Source organism: Palaemon carinicauda, chromosome 13, assembly GCF_036898095.1.
Source record: "Palaemon carinicauda isolate YSFRI2023 chromosome 13, ASM3689809v2, whole genome shotgun sequence".
In the NCBI taxonomy this organism is placed as follows: domain Eukaryota; kingdom Metazoa; phylum Arthropoda; class Malacostraca; order Decapoda; family Palaemonidae; genus Palaemon; species Palaemon carinicauda.
Window position 1 is genome coordinate 127,226,264 of NC_090737.1, and position 14,537 is coordinate 127,240,800.

The 14,537-nt window shown below is 41.4% G+C and overlaps 1 protein-coding gene across 1 annotated transcript in view; it reads right to left on the reverse strand.

Annotated features, from left to right (window-relative positions):
* The window catches only part of LOC137652407 (conserved oligomeric Golgi complex subunit 1-like), a 78,706-nt gene extending 65,350 nt beyond the window's left edge, over nucleotides 1–13,356 (reverse strand). Inside the window, exons 1-2 of the mRNA XM_068385801.1 lie at nucleotides 13,265–13,356; nucleotides 1,957–2,097 (exon numbers count right to left, since the gene is read on the reverse strand). Coding sequence (XP_068241902.1) covers nucleotides 1,957–2,081 — 125 coding nt within the window. The 5' untranslated portion in view covers nucleotides 2,082–2,097; nucleotides 13,265–13,356. The remainder of the gene's footprint in view (nucleotides 1–1,956; nucleotides 2,098–13,264) is intronic.
* Nucleotides 13,357–14,537: the final 1,181 nt, after the last annotated feature.

Sequence of the window (14,537 nt, forward strand, 5' to 3'; positions counted from 1 at the left end):
AGGTCTTGAGACCTGAGACCAGCGTTTTCTCCCCTAAATTTCTTCTGCAGACGAGCAAAATAAGGGCTCAATCGTCTGCGGGTGGGAGTGACGGTCTCGGTAAGACACGCCCACAACCACCGAGGATACTTCTGTGCGCCGATCAAGGCCTGCTGAACCCTTCTGCCCTTCGACATTGCTTCTCCCCTGGGCTTGGGAGCTTGCAAGAGGTCCCGGACTGGGAGGACGACTGGCACGCACAGAAGTACCCTCACGCACAACACTGAACTTTGCGCTAATCACTTATCACTTTGATTTTCTGTTTGCACTTATTTCACTGAACTCGAAACTTTAAGTGGTTTGTACCTGAAACACGCAATTCTATCCTTTCTCAAAAGTTAGTAATTGCGAAAACAGAATTACAATGTAACAGAAAAATCTAATGAAAGATAAATAATTCAGTGGCTGGAAAGAGACTAAACACTAGATCACTCTAGAAACGTTTACCTTCTTCCCCTAAAGAGACTAGGGAGAAGAGTAAAAAACGATAACAACGTTATTCGTACGCCTGGCAGGCTTGAATGAAACGTTTATTCTCCTCTTTCTCCCTCCGTCTCTATCTCTCTCTCTCTCTCTCTCTCTCTCTCTCTCTTGACTTAGAACCTGAGAGAAGAGCCCAATCATATATATCGTTAAAACATATTATTGTTAAAGGAAAAAAACTGAAATATTTCCCAAAATGAAAAGTTCCTTTATTAGGATCAAAACCATTAAGTTAAGAAAGAATGAACAAAACGCTAGACACGGTTACTCTTACTGCAACGTGAAACCGTGAAAACTCTTTCTCTATCGTAACGATAGAGTGCAAGTTGAACGTTCTGAACGTCAACAACTGCAGAGAAAAAACAAAACGTTAGTTCAACTTTGAAAACAGTACTAGACTATCAAAGAAATTCTTTCAAAGACATTAAAATAGCATAATATGTTAACAGGTAAAACCGAAATGACGGGCTCAATGTTAATTAACTTCGGTACCAAGAAAAGACCGCCTACTATTAGGAAGGTCGAATATAAACAAATATAAAAATTAATTTTAATAAGTTTATAATAAAAGGAAGTTAATCGAAGAGGCCTATAAGAGGCGGAGAGATATAAAATAAATCTATAACTTTTGTTACAAAATTAAGAAAGAGAGTCTATACTCTCTTAGACACCAACACTTCCGTCTAAGGGAAGGGTCGGCCATTAAAAGGTGAAAGAGAGTTCATACTCTCTTCGTCACCATAATTAATCAAATTAATTCCAAAAGCTAACTAAGCTAATATAGAAGTTTCCAGTAAAGCGACAGCCGAAATCAAAGAGAAATACTTCACCAAAGTCGTGAAAATACTCCAAGAACATAAGCGTATCCCAGAACGTCTTGCCGGAAGCACGACAGAGGAATAATTGAGGAGGTGTCAACAAGAAGTACTTGAGTACCTGGCCACAGGTGGCGCTGGTAAGTACACCCCCTTCTAGTATTGTGATAGCTGGCGTATCCCTCCATAGAATTCTGTCGGGCAACGGAGTTGACAGCTACATGATTATCGGGTAAGTTTAATATTGAAAACTAAATAATTAAATCCTTCATAAGTAACAGCTAATCTCCTCTCCTATGGGCCTTAATTCAGGTAAAACAAGGTCCTTCCGTATAATCTAAGATGCATCCTCAGAAAAAATATCCTTCATTCACTTGTAATTAACAGTACTTACTTTAGAAATTAATAAAAAAGACTAATCATATTAAAAAGAGGGATGGTAGGACAACCAATAAAATGGATAAATACTATATCAAGTCTCCAGGCCCATTAGAAAGGACAAGGGAATAAAGTATGCATGCTTAAGGAATAGTATTAAAGAAAGGCATCTGCATGTGTACTTATAATATACCTATATTCCATACATACCAAATAAACCAAAAGTGAAAATCTAACATACCCAACCATAATTCTGAGATCTTCTTTTTTCCGTTCAATGTTATTCCTGGTCTTTGTTAATATTTCTTGAACCTGCGGTACAGTGTTGTTTTCAAAAAGCAGCGTAACTTCGTCATCATGAGACATCTTGAATCAAACTGAGCTGAAAAAAAATAGCATACATTGTACATTAAAAATAGCTACAGCATTACAGTACAGTAGTTTAAAAAACTAACACAGTAACAATAAATTTTGCATACTGTACGGTACAAGACAAAACTATTCAGTAGTGAGTATAATGATAAGAAATTCAATCAACTTAATTTAGTTATAGTACAGTAATCAGTTAAACAATAGTTTTCCAAGCTTACTAGGCTATATCTAACTATATACTGTACAGTATCAACAAAAAAGTAAAAATTTCCACCATCAGAGTTCCTTTTCTTTTAAAAGTTTGCCTTACAGTATTAAAGAGAATAAAGATATTTACTTTCATAAAAACAAATTTCATCTATCACCCATTACTTTTTGTTCCATTTGGGCCATTTACAAGTAGAGTGACAGAGCACAAAACTCCAACAGAAGAACTTATCCAAAACATAAGGAAATCATAAAAAATTTTGGTTAATATATGATACCTTAATTACTAGGGAACTTGAATTCGCTATAGGAAAATAACGAGTGCAGGCTTGTTTGGCATTTTTTTCTATATGCTTAATAGGGACAGGAGCATAATAACTTATGTATCAGTCGATCAAAATGTGAAGTCTATTTCTCACTCTAACTCCATTGTTTACAGTTAGGAGACTGATGGTCGGTAATTGCACAAGGTTGCTTGCACTTGTTTTTGTCAGCTGTTCTGTTTTTTACATGACGTAATCATTACCTGGCTTTTTTAACCAATAACGAGTTTCCAAATATTTATGCATAAGTTCCCAGATGTTCTACAATAGCCATTTTTTTCCCACACTTCCCTTCAGTTTCAGCTTCACCATCATCACATAAAGACATCTCCAAGAAGGAAGTATGTGCAATCTGATTTGAAAATCTAGTGTACAGTAATTTCATCTATGCCAACAATTAATTATGATGAAAACGCTCTCCTTTCAGTATAAAGCTATTGTTGCTCTTGTGAAAGTAAAAAATATTTCCATAATAATGAATGACCCAGGAGGCTTGCAAGTGCACCTCAACATGTACCACTTGCCAGAACATAAATGCAGTGCTGTTTAGTTAATTTTGCGAGAACAGCAAGCCACAGCAGAGCCAAAAACCATTAGAAGTTTAAAAATATAACCCAGAATTAATAACCAACAGGGCTTGCGAGCGAAGCTCAACATGTACTACTTGCTAGAACTTAGGAGCAGCATTGTAATGTTAATTCTATGAGAGCAGCAAGCCATGGTGGAGCAAACAGGGCTTGTGAGAGCAGCTCAACATGTAGGCTACTTCTTGCCAAAACAGAGGAACAGTAATGTAATGTTAATTTTGCAAGCAAAGTAAGCAATGCAGAGCAAAAACCATTAGAAGGATGTGAGTAAATCATAGATAATCATGATACTTTAATTTTCAGCAATTTACATGAACCATATATTTTTCCAACTGGTTACCTTGTGTTTATTTTGCATTTCTGACTATTAATATTGCTGCAAATTTTTTTTTTTTTTTTTTTTTTTTTTTTTTTTTTTTTTTTCAATTCCCCACCCAAAAACCCCTCATTTTTGCACTGGGCTCCCCCTTAATTGTCTTCATGTAAGGGGGCCCAAAAACTCATAAACTGGTGGCTTGCCCCAATATTCATCATCAGAAAAAGTAAAAAAAAAACACAACATAGCGAGTAAGAAAAATATATTGCATGGTTCATGTATTTGGCTAGAAATCAAAGTATTATAAATTTAAAAAAAAATTTATGATGCTCTATCAGGCAAAGAATCAGTCCTTAGTGTGCCACTTTTGATAAGATCGACACTCAGCGCTAGGGGATGCCTACGAACAGACATGTCCCCGACACGAAGCACAGAGGGAGTGTGATCTACCGTACAGCCATCTTCACCACGAAGCGGTTGCAGTGTCTGACTGTCCAATGCCATACATCAGTTAACTCTTTCCATTCCTCAATCAATAACCAAACAACATAAGAGAAAGAGTTTACAGTTTGAAAAGCGTTGCAATAACGAACAGCATAACAGTTGAAGCAAAAGGGAAACTACCTGAGAGGGGGACAGGAGTTTCCCCCACAGCCCCTCTTGCCAAATAATGGCTCGTTATTCATTTCGATGACTGATTCCAGCTCACGCCGAAATATGTTATTTTTATTAATAAAATAAATTTTTGAATATACTTACCCGATAATCATGTAGCTGTCAACTCCGTTGCCCGACAGAATTCTATGGAGGGATACGCCAGCTATCACAATACTAGAAGGGGGTGTATTTACCAGCGCCACCTGTGGCCAGGTACTCAAGTACTTCTTGTTGACACCTCCTCAATTATTCCTCGGTCCACTGATTCTCTATGGGGAGGAAGGGAGGGTCGATTAAATCATGATTATCGGGTAAGTATATTCAAAAATTTATTTTATTAATAAAAATAACATTTTTCAATATTAAACTTACCCGATAATCATGTAGCTGATTCACACCCAGGGGGGTGGGTGAAAACCAGTGTACAAGATTAAAGGATAGCTAAGTATCCCATATTTCATATAATCAGTTATCCACAATAACAATGAAATAATAAGTACCTGGTAAGGAAGTCGACTTGAACCGTTACTCTGCCTTTAATAAGATCGTCTTCCTTACTGAGCGCAGCGTTCCTCTTGGGAGGCTGAATCAACTCAAAGGTGCTAAAGTATACAGGGCTGCAACCCATACTAAAGGACCTCATCACAACCTTTAACCTTGGCGCTTCTCAAGAAAGAATTGACCACCCGCCAAATCAACAAGGATGTGGAAGGCTTCTTAGCCGACCGTACAACCCATAAAAAGTATTCAAGAGAAAGGTTAAAAAGTTATGGGATTATGGGAATGTAGTGGCTGAGCCCTCGCCTACTACTGCATTCGTTGCTACGAATAGACCCAGGGTGTAGCAGTACTCGTAAAGAGACTGGACATCTTTGAGATAGAATGATGCGAACACTGACTTGTTTCTCCAATAGGTTGCATCCATAACACTCTGCAGAGAACGGTTCTGTTTGAAGGCCACTGAAGTAGCCACAGCTCTCACTTCATGTGTCCTTACCTTCAGCAAAGCAAGGTCTTCTTCCTTCAGATGAGAATTTGCTTCTCTAATCAGAAGCCTGATGTAGTAAGAAACTGAGTTCTTAGACATTGGTAGAGAAGGCTTCTTGATAGCACACCATAAGGCTTCTGATTGTCCTCGTAATGGTTTTGACCTTTAGATAGTACTTAAGAGCTCTAACTGGGCAAAGTACTCTCTCCCGTTCGTTCCCCACCATGTTGGACAGGCTTGGGATCTCGAACGACTTAGGCCAAGGACGGGAAGGAAGCTCGTTTTTAGCCAAAAAACCGAGCTGTAAGGAACATGTAGCCGTTTCAGATGTGAAACCTATGTTCCTGCTGAAGGCGTGGATCTCACTTACTCTTTTACCTGTTGCTAAGCACACGAGGAAAAGAGTTTTTTAATGTGAGGTCCTTAAAAGAGGCTGATTGGAGCGGTTCGAATCCTGATGACATTAGGAACCTTAGGACCACGTCTAGATTCCAGCCTGGAGTGGACAACCGACGTTCCTTTGAGGTCTCAAAAGACCTAAGGAGGTCCTGTAGATCTTTGTTGGAGGAAAGATCCAAGCCTCTGTGGCGGAAAACCGCTGCCAACAAACTTCTGTAACCCTTGATCGTAGGAGCTGATAGGGAGCTTACGTTCCTTAGATGTAACAGGAAGTCAGCAATCTGGGTTACATTGGTACTGGTTGAGGAAAACTGCATTGGCCTTGCACCAGCTTCGGAAGACTTCCCATAAAGACTGATAGACTCTGAGAGTGGATGTCGTCCTTGCTCTGGCAATCGCTCTGGCTGCCTCCTTCGAAAAGCCTCTAGCTCTTGAGAGTCTTTCGATAGTCTGAAGGCAGTCAGACGAAGAGCGTGGAGGTTGGGTGTACCTTCTTTACGTGAGGTTGACGCAGAAGGTCCACTCTAGGAGGAAGAGTCCTGGGAACGTCGACCAGCCATTGCAGTACCTCAGTGAACCATTCTCTCGCGGGCCAGAGGGGAGCAACCAACGTCAGCCGTGTCCCTTTGTGAGAGGCGAACTTCTGAAGTACCCTGTTGACAATCTTGAACGGCGGGAATGCATACAGGTTGAGATGGGACCAATCCAGCAGAAAGGCATCCACGCGAACTGCTGCTGGGTCTGGAATCGGAGAACAATACAAGAGGAGCCTCTTGGTCATCGAGGTAGCGAATAGATCTATGGTTGGCTGACCCCACAGGGCCCAAAGTCTGCTGCAAACATTCTTGTGAAGGGTCCACTCTGTGGGGAAGACCTGACCCTTCCGGCTGAGGCGATCTGCCATGACATTCATATCGCCCTGAATGAGCCTCGTTACCAGCGTGAGCTTTCGATCTTTTGACCAAATGAGGAGGTCCCTTGCGATCTCGAACAACTTCCTCGAATGAGTCCCTCCCTGCTTGGAGATGTAAGCCAAGGCTGTGGTGTAGTCGGAGTTCACCTCCACCACCTTGTTAAGCTGGAGGGACTTGAAGTTTATCAAGGCCAAATGAACTGCCAACAACTCCTTGCAATAGATGTGAAGTGTCCTTTGCTCCTGATTCCATGTTCCCGAGCATTCCTGTCCGTCCAGTGTCGCACCCCAGCCCGTGTCCGATGCGTCCGAGAAGAGACGGTGGTCGGAGGACTGAACAGCCAATGGTAGACCTTCCTTGAGAAGAATGCTGTTCTTCCACCACGTTAGAGTAGACCTCATCTCTTCGGAAACAGGAACTGAGCCCGTCTCTAGCGTCATGTCCTTTATCCAGTGAGCAGCTAGATGATACTGAAGGGGGCGGAGGTGGAGTCTCCCTAACTCGATGAACAGGGCCAGCGATGAAAGTGTCCCTGTTAGACTCATCCACTGCCTGACTAAGCATCGGTTCCTTCTCAGCATGCTCTGGATGCATTCTAGGGCTTGGAAGATCCTTGGGGCCGACGGACAAGTCCGAAAAGCTCGACTCTGAAGATCCATACCCAAGGAGACAATGGTCTGGGATGGAACGAGCTGAGACTCCTCAAAATTGACCAGGAGGCCCAGTTCCTTGGTCAGATCCATAGTCCATTTGAAAATCTCCAGACAGCGACGACTTGAGGGAGCTCTTAAAAGCCAGTCGTCTGACGGAGCCGGACACAAGATCATGATACTGCTGCACAGTCTGTAAACTGTCAATCATGGGCAAGCGAGGAAGTACAGTGACAACCCGAATCTGTCTAGACTGTCTGGGTCGTACAGACAACTCCTTAACGGGTTGCTGAGGTTGCCCACTGCGTCACAACAAGTCCCTTCTGTTGGTTGTTGAACGTCTTCCCCGTGACACATTGACTCCGTAAACAAAAAATCCTCTAACAAGCACTAAGCTTGGACTGCATGTCATGCAACACAGCTCAAGGTCTATGGGAGCAGGTGTGGTAACAGACGGGATTAGCGGCTGAAGTGTAACCATTACCTTCCCTGTAAGCATGTTATGCTTAAATAAAAGTCCATAAGAGGTTATGCAGCTAAAGGCTCCCTCCAAATGACAGAGTCCTCAAGGGAATATCAGAAGGAGGGAGAAAAGAACTTTCTCATCTACAGGGACCTTATCCTAGAAAAGCTAAGTTCTCTGAGTGAGGGTTCACTGGTGCAAAGCAGCAGACTAGAAGGCAACGTTATGAAACTGCTTGACAGTCTAGTGAGTTGGCAACAACCCAAGATGTGTTGAGAAGCATGCGGTAAGGTATGCAGAGCATGATGTATGCAGAGTATGCTGTATGCAGAGCATGCTGTATGTAGAGCATGTTGTATGCAGAGCATGCTGAATGCAGAGCATGCTGTATGCAGAGCATGTTGTATGCAGAGCATGCTGAATGCAGAGCATGCTGAATGCTGAGCATGTAGTAAGTAGAGCCTGCTGTAAGCAGAGCCTGCTGAAAGGAAAGCAGAGCGTGTGCATGGCGTTTAACATTTCTCAGAAATTCCATGACCAGTGCTAGAGTGCTTTATGCATGCTTGCATGGGGTTTAAACCATGGTATGCTGAACAGCAGAGTCAGAACGAGCTGGAACAACAACAGAGGTTTCCTCAACTTGAGGGAAAACCTGAGGTTCAGACTGCATAGGCTGAACAACAGACGGAGCAGAAGGCAGGTGCAAGGGTGAAGGAGGTTGACTCCTAGCAAGAGTTGCACCCAAGGATTGCACCAGCTGAGCGGAGGACGGAGGCGGAGTAGTCCGTTCCTGTTCCTGAGAGATGAGTGGAGCATGAGAAGGTTGAGGCTGCGCAGAACAAGGTAAAGTTCTAGCAAGCTGAGGCTCCTGAGGCGCAAGTGCATGGTGTAGATGAGCTTGCCTAGATGAGGGTTGAACTCGGTGCAGCGCTGGTTGAGCAGACAGACTCACGGAGGGGAGAGGTTGTTGTACCCCAACCGAGAGTTGCACCACTGGTGGAGCAGCAAGGGGAGGAGGAGGAAGAGTGTAACTCTCCTGATCCCAAAGCAAGGGTTGCCTTAAAGAAGGCTGAGGCTGAACAACACAGTGAACAGCAAACTCCGAAAGTGGTTCAACATCGTACGCCTGGCAGATGGTGCTGCGACCAGGCGGAGCAGGTGCAGGCTGGGCGAGCACAGGCGGAGCAGGTGCAGGCTGGGCGAGCACAGGTGCAGCGAAAACAGGTGGAGGGAGTGCAGGAGGTGCAACACTCTCAGCCCGACACTCACGCATCAAGTCCGAAAGCTGTGCTTGCGTGGACTGTAGTAGAGTCCACAACATCATACGCCTGGCAGATGGTACTGTGATCAGGCGGAGCGAGTGTAGGAGGAGGGAGTGTAGGCGGAGGCGGAGGAGCAACACTCTCAGCCCGACACTCACTCATCAAGTCCGAAAGCTGTGCTTGCATGGACTGTAGTAGAGTCCACAACATCGTACGCCTGGCAGATGGTACTGTGATCAGGCGGAGCGAGTGTAGGAGGAGGGAGTGTAGGCGGAGGCGGAGGAGCAACACTCTCAGCCCGACACTCACTCATCAAGTCCGAAAGCTGTGCTTGCATGGACTGTAGTAGAGTTCACAACATCGTACGCCTGGCAGATGGTGCTGCGACCAGGCGGAGCAGGTGCAGGCTGGGCGAGCACAGGCGGAGCAGGTGCAGGCTGGGCGAGCACAGGTGCAGCGAGAACAGGTGGAGGGAGTGCAGGCGGTGCAACACTCTCAGCCCGACACTCACGCATCAAGACCGAAAGTTGTGACTGTATGGACTGCAGTAGAGTTAACTTGGGGTCGGCAGACACTAAGTTCTGCTGAGGTAAAGCCTTAACAGCAGAGATCTGTTGTGGCAGAACCTTACTCCTCTTAGTCGGAGTGTAATCAACTGATGACTGAGGAGAGTCAGAGCTAACCCAATGACTGCATTCGGGTTGTGAACTTTAACTTCGTACGTCTGGCATAGGTCTGGACTTAACGTTTAAGAAGTTTTGAGACCTGAGACCAGCGTTACTCTGCCTTTATTTTCTCCCCTAATCTCTTCTGCAGACGAGCAAAATAAGGGCTCAATCGTCTGCGGGTGGGAGTGACGGTCTCGGTAAGACACGCCCACAACCACCGAGAATACTTCTGTGCGCCGATCAAGGCCTGCTGAACCCTTATGCCCTTCGACATTGCTTCTCCCCTGGGCTTGGGAGCTTGCAAGAGGTCCCGGACTGGGAGGACGACTGGCGCGCACAAAAGTACCCTCACGCACTAATCACTTATCACTTTGATTTCTGTTTGCGCTTATTTCACTGAACTCGAAACTTTAAGTGGTTTGTACCTGAAATACGCAATTCTATCCTTTCTCAAAGTTAGTAATTGCGAAAACAGAATTACAATGTAACAGAAAAATCTAATGAAAGATAAATCAGTGGTTGGAAAGAGACTAAACACTAGATCACTCTAGAAACGTTAAGTTTCTTCCCCTAAAGAGACTAGGGAGAAGAGCAAAAAAAAACGATAACGACGTTACTCGTACGCCTGGCAGGCTTGAATGAAACGTTTATCCTCTTTCTCCCTCCGTCTCTATCTCTCTCTCTCTCTCTCTCTCTTGACTTAGAACCTGAGAGAAGAGCCCAATCATATATATCGTTAAAACATATTATTGTTAAAGGAAAAAAAAAAAAACTGAAAAGTTCCTTTATTAGGATCAAAACCATTAAGTTAAGAAAGAATGAACAAAACGCTAGACACGGTTACTCTTACTGCAACGTGAAACCGTGAACATTCTTTCTCTATCGTAACGATAGAGTGCAAGTTGAACGTTCTGAACGTCAACAACTGCAGAGACAAAACAAAACGTTAGTTCAGCTTTGAAAACAGTACGAGACTGTCAAAGAAAATCTTTCAAACTCTGTGGCGGAAATAGCAAAATATGTTAACAGGAAAAACCGAAATGACGGGCTCAAAGTTTATTAACTTCGGTAAAAGACCGCCTACTATTAGGAAGGTCGAATATAAACAAATATAAAAATTAATTTTAATGAGTTTATAATAAAAGGAAGTTAATCGAAGAGGCCTATAAGAGGCGGAGAGATATAAAATAAATCTATAACTTTTGTTAAGCAAAATTAAGAAAGAGAGTCTATACTCTCTTAGACACCAACACTTCCGTCTAAGGGAAGGGTCGGCCATTGAAAGGTGAACGAGAGTTCATACTCTCTCGTCACCAAAATTAATCAAATTAATTCCAAAAGCTAACTAAGCTAATATAGAAGTTTTCCAGTAAAGCGACAGCCGAAATCAAAGAGAAATACTTCACCAAAGTCGTGAAAATACTCCAAGAACATAAGCGTATCCCAGAACGTCTTGCCGGAAGCACGACAGAGGAATAATTGAGGAGGTGTCAACAAGAAGTACTTGAGTACCTGGCCACAGGTGGCGCTGGTAAATACACCCCCTTCTAGTATTGTGATAGCTGGCGTATCCCTCCATAGAATTCTGTCGGGCAACGGAGTTGACAGCTACATGATTATCGGGTAAGTTTAATATTGAAAAAATATCCCTAATTAGAAAACGAAAGTTTATATGTCGAGTAGGAACAATAGGTATTCCTGTATTTCTAACAATTCTAATGAAGATATCTGGTGGATATCAGTATATTTCAAATTACTGTACTGTATAGATATTTTACAATTCGAAATGTTACAACTGAAAAGTCATATTCCAAAGAGAAATCAAGCAAAAGGTTATGGCCTAAGCTAAGATTCCTCACCTAACCTAAACTAGGATTTGCATACTTACCCATGGGGTCTACACCCTTAGAGCCTTGTATCCTCTGCACGCCCAAGAGACAAGTCACAACCCTATAGGAATTGATTTAGGAAACTCATCGGGTAAGCTCGTCTGCACAATTCGGTAGTTCACCTCACAAAAAATACAATCATTTAACTCCCCACCTGGCTTCCCTTAAAAAACTAAGTTTTTCAAATGAATTTCTTGGTTTGACCCATCATTAAAACTTGAAAGTACATTTTCCTGTCATCAACGGCAACCAAAACATTAAAACTCCTATGAACGCAATAACAATTCTTATTCCCTATAAATGGAAATGTGTCGCAGGCAGAGCTAGCACCAGTATATGTGGAAATAGGAGATTGACCAAGAAAATTCGCAAGACAGTAAAAACACCTCCGATTGGAGATTGAAAATGTCTACCACTAATAATAATACTGAAATAAATAAGACAAAGTCAGAAAAGCAGCAACACCTGTCGTGAATTTTACGAAATGTTCTCGGGAGGTTACATCGTCACGGGAGAAGATCATAATAAAGTCTAGTCATGTATGCAAGTAAGGATAATTGGGAATTTTTTTACAAAAATAAGTACAGTATTTAGGTTATATGTAGCAATAGAATGAAGGTTTATGGAGTTCAAAATAGTGGGTTTGAAGAAATCTACAGTATCCAGTTGTCATTTCCAATGGTCTATTATTATACTATAACAAAACCGGTTTTATTTTACATTAACCTCTACTTCCCAAAATATTTCAATCAGCATATTTCAATTAATCATTAGTAGTACATTAGTTTAAACCCATATAGACTATATGAATTACTTGGTGCTATTAGCCGTGATGATAAAAGAAAGTTTCGCTGGGGTTTATGTATGATAGTGGCCACCTGTATGTATGATTACAGCTAACTTAGAGTACAGCAGTGTAAGGGGGGTCGCAGGGGGGGGGGTGGCGTTATCTCCTACCACTTGGTATACCATAGGACTAGTTCTTAGAGCCTTTGTATATCACCGGCCAGTTCCTCTCTTGTGGGTTAAAAATGGACATCAACTAAGCTCAACTTTCCCCCCTAAGCTAACCTACAAGCCGTGTCCTTACCTACCTACCTAACAGGGGGGCTAATGCCCCCTGCAACCATCCCCTTACACTGCCGTATTCTATGATAGCCGTAATCATACATGCAGGTGGCCGCTAACATACATACAGCCCCTTAAAGGCTTACCTAACCTGAGCCCCTAAACTTAACCAGAACAAATGTACTATAAATTTGGTAAGAAAAGGTAGCTTTTCCCTAGGTTACATTTCCATGTAATACAGTAAAATATTACCAAAAATTTATCATATAGTACTATAGGCCTAGTTTCCCTCCGGCAACTTAGTACCATAACCCTATTTTCTCTCCTGGGACTTGCACACATACTCCAGTTCCACTAAACGTAGGATACATCCCCAAATTTCACTTTACAACACACATCACACTGAGATAAGTTTGGTCAGCATTTAGGGCTAACGGGAGGCTGGCTCCATAATCAGGTAGGCCTATGTCTTTCTACATTTCACCAGATTTCGTTTCCAGTCTCTTGACGTTCACCATTACCACAAGACAAAGTCTCTTATGTTCTCCTTTTACAATAGATAAAATCATAAATAATATACAATATGTTTTAATTAGAGATACAGCGTTTAAATAAACCAGAATACAGAACCGATATAGTAGTCGGTGCTATCATAGGTCTAGCTATGGAGACGACAGGTAAGTGTTAATTATTCCTCCTGTTAATTAATATGAATAAAAGTAAATAACCTAAAACCGGACAAGATAACTAAACGTCTATCATTGGATATAAAATGTTTTTACTTACATAAACAAGACAATGTATAAATATGTCGGCTGAGCCAGTATTTGTTTGGTACCTTTTGACAAGTCTTGTGTTGACATCTAATTCTGTTTGGTGTCAAGTATCACAAAAGTAAGGTTTCAAAACTCAAACATTATTTTAAGTTAGAATATTTTCTGTATTCCATTAAATAAATACATTTTTTAGAAATATATTTACCTACCAGACTTTATTTTAACTTTTTAGTAATTTTGCAAAATATGGGTCAGAGTATTGTGCAGTACATTATATTTAAATCAAATTGAATATACTTTACGGTCCGCCAAATTATAAGATCTGTAATATACGCATACGTACATATACACATATATATATGAATAAATAGATAGCTGTATAAATGCACAGAGAGATATATATGTTACTTGTATTTCCTTATCTCAAAAGATTCTTTCTCTATATGGTAGATTATTACAGATGATTGTGTGGCAAAACCACTGCCAATCTGTTTGTTTGTTTGTTTGTTTTATCTGAGTACCCAATCTACCTCTCTCATTACACTGTAAAACGTAATATATATAAAGTGCACATCAGTGGTGAAATATAATTGTGAGGGTATTTCTCATTATTGCATTCTGTAAAATAATTCATGTTTGTGAATTATCTGTTTACATTCCCTAGACCATTACTCTCTTTTGCCGCAAAACTGTGCTATTTTTCTCTTAGTAATTCTTCCATTACACTTTGAGTACTACTGTATGTAAATTTAACCCTACCTTTTGTTTTTCTAAATGGCTACTTAAGAAAGAAAAATATAAGAAAACTGGGAAGGGACATTTTAGACTGGTCATCTTTAACTCGAAACTTCACAAATCTCTGCTACTTAATGCCTATTCATCATTTAAGTTTCATCAGTAAGCTCAAAAGGAGAATGTAGATTACGAAAATAAAATCGGTTTATTAGTCAGTAGTAGGCATGTAAAAGTTTTTAAGTAAAGTAGAAAAAAAAATGAGTTCTGCAAGATGTCAATGTCCATTGTGGCGATGGAAAACAAACATGCATGTATAACAGTTTACTCATATACTTAAGTCTAGAATGAGAAGAGAGATATATTGAAAACAAATAGAAAGAACAATTATAGATTTCAGACCTCCGTCAATGAAGGGTCAACGTTTTATTAAAGTCTACGGACCAAGCCTTTCCTTTTTCATATATTGACTGTGTAGGAATCTACTTTATAATAACAATTACAATTATAACCAGTGGGTTCTTCCAGAGTATAATACCTACCCATCATTA